Source organism: Pundamilia nyererei, unplaced genomic scaffold, assembly GCF_000239375.1.
Source record: "Pundamilia nyererei isolate P.nyererei 1_Seehausen unplaced genomic scaffold, PunNye1.0 scaffold00055, whole genome shotgun sequence".
Classification (NCBI taxonomy): domain Eukaryota; kingdom Metazoa; phylum Chordata; class Actinopteri; order Cichliformes; family Cichlidae; genus Pundamilia; species Pundamilia nyererei.
This window is the reverse complement of record NW_005187456.1, coordinates 2,808,786-2,815,650: the sequence shown is the minus strand read 5'-3', so window position 1 is coordinate 2,815,650 and position 6,865 is coordinate 2,808,786. Positions and strand designations below refer to the sequence as shown.

At 39.4% G+C, this 6,865-nt stretch overlaps 2 protein-coding genes across 4 annotated transcripts in view; both read right to left on the bottom strand.

The window, feature by feature from the left end:
- Positions 1-542: 542 nt before the first annotated feature.
- txndc9 (thioredoxin domain containing 9) lies at positions 543-3,362 on the bottom strand. The gene is made up of 5 exons (XM_005733888.2): positions 3,253-3,362; positions 2,269-2,454; positions 1,810-1,928; positions 1,256-1,510; positions 543-1,167 (listed from the first exon to the last, which is right to left on the bottom strand). Exons 2-5 carry the CDS (start codon positions 2,440-2,442, stop codon positions 1,053-1,055), a joined length of 663 nt encoding a protein of 220 aa, XP_005733945.1. The 5' UTR covers positions 2,443-2,454; positions 3,253-3,362; the 3' UTR covers positions 543-1,052.
- Positions 3,363-5,069: 1,707 nt separating this feature from the next.
- Positions 5,070-6,865, bottom strand: part of rev1 (REV1 DNA directed polymerase) — an 11,980-nt gene continuing 10,184 nt past the window's right edge. For all 3 annotated transcript variants that reach the window (XM_005733885.1, XM_005733887.1, XM_005733886.1), the window contains 4 exons: positions 6,631-6,836; positions 6,378-6,528; positions 6,165-6,267; positions 5,070-6,044 (listed from right to left, as the gene is read on the bottom strand). In XM_005733885.1, the coding sequence (XP_005733942.1) occupies positions 5,933-6,044; positions 6,165-6,267; positions 6,378-6,528; positions 6,631-6,836 (572 nt within the window). In that variant the 3' untranslated portion in view covers positions 5,070-5,932. The remainder of the gene's footprint in view (positions 6,045-6,164; positions 6,268-6,377; positions 6,529-6,630; positions 6,837-6,865) is intronic.

Below are 6,865 nucleotides of genomic sequence, written 5' to 3'. Positions count from 1 at the left end.
TCACAAAAAAACACTGCCAGTAATTATACTGGCCACTTCATTAGGTACATATGGTACACTGCTTGCTAATCCAAATATTTAATCAGCCAATCACATGGCAGCAACTCCATGCATTTAGACATGGTCATTACATCCTGCTGCAGTATCAGAATGCCTCAAGGTGATTGAGTGTGCCATGGTTGTTTATGCCAGACAGTGTAGTCTTGAGTATTTCAGAAACTGCTTATATTCTGGGATTTTCCAACACAACCTTCTCCAAGGTTGTGTACCAACAGAGCATCATTTAAACACTACAACCTACTCAAGTGTTGTTGATCACAGTCCACAAATCTTTTGATGCTTCCATCTGTGTAATCTTGTGAATATAGACCAAAATCTCTGAGGAATATTTCAAGCACCATGTTCAATCTATGCTATGAAGAATTTAGACTGTTCTGAAGACAAAAGCATCCAGTAAGTTTAAGGATGTATTATTTTCATCCATAAAGGCAACATACAACTCTTGCAAATACGCTGCCTCTAACCCTGAAGAAGTAACACAAAAAATACACAAGCAGTTTTTTTCCCCCATCTTTTTCTTGTTTTTATTAAGTCTGCATTAGTTAGGTCAAACTCATGCTACCATGAAATGTCATGTAAAAATTTATTTTGCTCTTCAAAGATGATCTTGGCACTCACATGCACCATGAACTTGGTTCCAACACGAGACGTACAAAGGTTACAGGAAAGTGCGTGAGACAGCTGTCTACAATAAATGATTACACCTGTAAATCAAGAAAAACAAAATACAGCTAACAGCTAGTGGTCGCTCAGTGTGCTCCCTTGTTCATGAACCATACATTTTATTACTCAGATATTCCAATATAAATCATGGTGGAGAAGTCCTTAAATAAGGCTGAAACAAACATGCTTGTTAAATAAAATGAATCAGTGGATTGTGTTAATTAAAAAAATAGAAATTACTAAGAGGGAAAAAAGGAAGTGGGCTGTCTGCTGGAGTTTTAGTAATGAGGTAGCCCTGAGAGAGTAAACCCGAACACTGTCAAGCCTCTTCAGTCATCTTCAGAATCCGAGTCGTAACCTCGCCCTCTGATGGTTTTCTTCTCCACTTTTGTGAACTTTGTTCCTGATCTCTGTGTCGCTGTTGGGGGCTCCCTCAGGTTGCCACTAGAAACAGGAAAAAGGGATCATGTTAGATAAAACGTTTTCATTCACAACACATAAGGTGCTCGAGTGAGTCTACCGCACATCTCACCTGTAGTTAATAATGTCCGCACAGCCAAGTCTCCATTCGAGCATCTCTGTGGTGAACTCGTCCGTGTTTCCCAGGTCAGTGAATCCGACCACATAGTCCTTTGTTTTTCCATCAATAAGCAAAGCCAGAGTCGGAATAACTTTGATGCGCAGCCTCTCTGTCAGAAATGGGGCCTTCTCTGCATTCAGTTTGATGAATTTGGTCTCAACGTGCTTCTTTGCCAAGATGGCCAAGTGTTTGTCGAGGATCTTACATCTAAGGACAGAGTGACAAGTTCAGATGTCTGACATCAACAGATTAATATCTTGGCGACTGAGTAAAAAAAAAAAAAAAAAAGACCCTAAACAAGGCACAATGTTGATTGTTAAAGGTAACTGAAACACACTTCACACGTAGGAAATGTCATTTTGTCTGAAAAGATAATGAATTTATTTATTAAAATCAATTTTCAGAACATATTACTTTTCTATAAACTACCTCTGATTGTTTGTTTTGTTTTTTGGACTACATTACATTTCTAATTCGTGGTCCTGTTGCATCATTTAGTGACTTACCTGAAGGTTGAATTTCTGTAGAAATGGCACACGACATTCTTGCTGTCTTTCACTTCACTGAAAAAGTCTTTCTCACTGGATATGTCTCTGTACTCCCCATGACCTTTAGACAACCACTCCTGAAAAGCAAAACAAAAGATTACAAATACAAGAAAAGCTATTATAGTGGAGTACAATGAAAACACTCTTTAAAGGGTTTGAATAATAGACCCAAATGCTGTGTAGCCTAACTTCAGAGCAAGGCAGTCTATAAACATGACACCAGGTGTTTTATTATGATCCTTCAAAGAACTGAGTGACTTCAGTACAAATTGTAGTGTCGAAAGTTTCATTTTTTAGACTAGGTTCTGCTGATGGTGCGGATAAGAAGTGAATCTTCTCAGTGATTCAAATTATTTTATCTGCTTTAAGAAATTAACACAGCAAAATGCTACAGTGATTATAAAGTGTCCCACACACCTGCTTCTGTTTTTGGGCCTTTTTTAGTGCCTCTAATCGCCTTTCCTTCAGCCTCTCCAAATCATCTTCATCCATTTCATTCAGCTTGGCCAACTGGGCATCCACCTGCTCCTCCACCAGCTTGGCTGACTGCTCCAAAACTTTTGCTATGATTTCCATTGATTGGTTAGCCATGGCTGCCTGACTCTGTTTGAAAATGGGCAGATAAACAATGGTGAGACATGACACCAGACAGCAGGACAATAACAACATCACAGTGCCTAATATCGATATCAGCTGATACAAGCTTTCTGCAAATGTCAGTGGCTGATGTGTATCAGTCATGTGACATCCACACTGCACTGGCTACAAGTTCAAAGGTAGCGTGATGGAGCGCATGACGACTAGGAAATAGTTCACTTATTCATACGACTTATTTATAAGCTTTATTTTGCGCAAAGACGCAAAATAAAGAGAAAGGAATCTCGACATCGCCTTTGTTCCCAAATTTTATAATGGGGAAAACCCTGTTTTAGCCCTACACTGTGAGCTGATGTGATCAAGTATGTACAACAATGTAACGTTAGCAACGTTGCTTACACAGAAACTGGTCCGAGAGCTCCTCTTTTAGCTAGCTAACGCCGCTGACAAAGCCAGTAACGGCAGGGGGCACACCTTGTTTCTGCCCGGTGGTGCCTACAGTTAGCTGGTACAGGCACAGACCGTAACTGGGTACCTCTTACGTATCTACAGCTAACTTATACAAACTAAGAAACGTAGCTACACGTACTTCTACACGCCAGTAGTTCAACAAAAATCTCCCTATAAACTCAGTCTGCGTTTGCTTGCTATCTTAACTAGCTAGCATTAGCCCCGCCATTGTTAACAAACGTTACAGCAACAGTTTTGGAAACAGTTGTATTGATCCTTTTTTTTTTAAATGAACGTCAACTGTGCGTTTTGTCGAAAATATAAAGTATAACCAAGCTGCTATTAAATTATTACCTAGTAAAGTGACAGATGCTCGTCAACACCTCAGCCCCCGCACGAAACGTTTCTCTGCGGATACAACGTCACAGCGGGCCCGTCTGACGTCGTGGGAAGTACATCCGGGCAACTCGTGAAATACTACGGGTTAATTTTTATTTATTAATTTATTTTGTGTGTGTGTGTGTGTGTGTTATATTTTTTCACGTTGTACTGCTGCTTTTGTTTATAGCGACCCAAAAGCTCAGTTGTCATCTGATGTATTAAAGAAAAAATATATTGTTTGCAGTAAATCCCGTGCTGAAGAATATTTGTAGTTTATATGCAAAACCAAAACATTATGAATGACGTCGAAATTTCGAGGTAAGACTTGAAATAGCATTTTAAGAGGGGAGGGGGGGGAATCGAAATTCTATTTTGAGAATCAAGTCGAAATGTGAAGATTAAAGCTGTTGCCATGGCTTATACCCGCTACAGCTCCAAAAGCAGCCTCCTTTGTCCTATATATTCATTGATGATATCATCAATTCTTCATATAATAATCCCCCATCTTCAAGCCATCTTTCACTCCTGCTGCACACCTTACCACTGTCTCACTGTCCTGCACCACCTTCACATACTTCTTTACCACTTACTCTTTAGTGAGGTACCACAGTTCCTCTCCTGCCAGCCTATTATATGCCTTCTCTAGATCTCCCCCCCCCCAAAAAAAAATGGTGTGGCTTGTCAACTTTATCCCATTTAAACAATACAAAATAAGTTATTAAATTCAATGTTTTTTGGCATCAAAATAATATACATCTCTAACAGACATGTCTAGCATATTTATATGCTCATCACTGTCAGACCTGGGAATAACACAAAAGAGACACTGAAGATAATTTTCATAACCATATTCTATCAGCTGAAAGTCCTTTTGAAGGCCAGTTTATAGAAAGGCAAAGACAAATAAATGAATACAGAATTTACAGTTTATTACCAAGGTTTAGAAAACTTACAAACAAGTTTCACAGCTTCAGGTCTTCAGGCACGAGCCAGATTAGACAAGACAGGCCAATTTATTATTATTCTTTTATTTTAACTTCTGGCCATTCCCCTCGGGAAACACGTGAGAGGTGAAGAGAAGCAACGTCTTGAAAGTGAATCACACATTCTAAATTACATTCATTTCAACAAGTTTCAAAAGATGACCGATTGATTTGGTTTGCATATCAGAATTATCTTTTAAAACACGCATTTTAACTGCAAGCAAATTATCCTCCATGGTGCGATCACAAGTCAAGCAGCTGCATCTGCTGTTAAAGTCAAACCTCACACAAATACTGCGACACAGCTGCAAGCTGTACAAAGTGTCTCGAGGGTGTGAATCAGACACTGTGGGTGACAGAGTTAAAAATCAGATCGCCTCTTCCTATGCACATTCAGCATAAACACTAAATGCTTTATTTAATGTTACGTGGTCTTGAAGGGACATCTCATTGTTATGTGAGAAAAAATAGAAATGCATAGGCTACTCATTGATTGCCATGACCCCTGTCGACATCCTCCTATATCAGAGTGCTACTGAGAATCAACAGTTAACCTCACCTCAAGTGCTTTGGCCAGCTTCTGACTTCCATGTTGGAACATTTAGAAACATTTAAAGAGTTACAATTTAGAGACAGTTACTAAGAATCCACTACCGGTAAACAATACAAGAGGTAATTTTTCTACATACATGTTTTTTTCTTTTAAAACTTTAGACAAAGATCTTTAAAACATTATTTACACAGTATAATAACAGCGTTTGGCACTTCTTTTTTTGGAAAGAAACAAGAAACGAGAGAGAAAAAAAAAAAAAAAAAAAAAGCAACACTGCTGCACGCAGCAGTAGATGCTTCACAGATAAGTGCTAGTGGCAAAGAGCACCGATAAAACAATGATGGGGAAAACCCCCCCAAAAAATTCTCCAATCATTTCTGAAAATGTCTTATGTATAAAGAATGCTACAAGGTAAGCGGTTTGTAAAACTGCTGAAATATACTTTTTGTTTTAACATGATCACGTATCCAAGCGAGGAAAATTTAACATACCAGATTCTAACGCTCAAGACGGGGAAAAACCCAAAATGAAAACAAAAAATACATTTCGAAATCAGGCCTGGATGGAACGGATGTTATTGTTTGTCTCAGAGTCCAGCTACGACTCAGAGATCTAACAGCAGCCTTCGTTGGTATCGAGCCAGAAAGCCGTCTCCAGATCTGACTCTCTGTGACTCTCTAACCCAAAATGACCCTGAACTGTCTCTGGAAACAGATCTCTGGAGCAGATCTACAGCACCAATGCTCAGGTCACCACAGGAGTATGCGATCTAATACCAGCTGAAAGTTTTGCAGTGCTACAAAAAACAGATACCCTTTATGCTTTTTTTGCCCTTAATAAAATCTTGCATATGAAAATGAGTCGTAGGAAAATAAGAGTGAATGAAAGTGAGTTTCCAAAAAGCTGCTACTATCATCATTGTTCTGTGATAAAAACAACCGCTTTGTCCAAAATACTTCAAAATACTGTCATGGCTCTTTCTCATAAAAGTGTAGCCATTATTTGTATCTTTCATAAGTCAGAATTTAGACATCATGATTTGTATTGTGAAATTAACAAATCAAAAAAGTGTTGTTTACAACGATCGCATGTAGTGAGGAGAGCACCCCGTCTTTCTTCATGCTATCTTCAGGGTGCTGCCGTAAGTCTGCTGCAAAACCACCTGCACGTTGTCTAAGATGAAGTCAAAAGCCATACTCCAAACAGACTCCACTGACTGCTGCATGAGCCTGCAGGGAAAAACAAAAACAAAAAAAACGAAGCTCAAGCGTAACAAGCAAGTGAAACCTTGAAAACAAAGAAAGAGGAAGACAGTTTAAATTGAGGAATCTTCACTCCACAGAACTAACCTTTTCATGTATTTCATAGTCAAATCCAACTTCTCCAAATCTTTGTCCTCAATTAAGTCAGTGCAATATTTCACCACCTGCAAGATGTCCTCCTCCATGGGTTCTAAAAAAATAAACAAAAAATAAATAGATAAAGATGCACTTTTGGAAACCCATAAAAATCAACAACAACAACAGCACCACAGGAAACGCCATCATAACACATCTGTGTACCTGTTATGGTGGTAACCCATTCCCGTAGTAGTGTTTTAATGTCTGTCAAGTCACAGGCTCCTGCCAGTGCTGGAGGAGGACGAGCAGCCAATTTAACCACAGCTGGTGGGATCTCTGGTTTCGAAACTGATGTTGAGGGACCATTTTCAGTCTGGGAATGAAAAGAAGTTGCAATTTTTAAAGATAAGTCAACTAAATGACACGTTTTCACGTGTTGGCAGCATCATATGCATAGAGCAGAGGACAAACTTGCCTTTCGATTGTTTATTGGTTCCTGTGATTTTCCAGTAGGTGGCAGGCTTTTGGCTGGGCTGTTTGTTGTTGGACGCTTCTTGAGTGGAGAAGCTCCTTTTTTAAGAGGACTGACTGCGTTTTTTCTCTTGTAGCGACGCTTTACACGACCACTGCCGATTCCGGCCCCAGACTGTTTTAGCTGCAGCAGTGGATTCTTCTGCTCCACTGCAGAGAAACCAGAAGGGCAAAAAAAC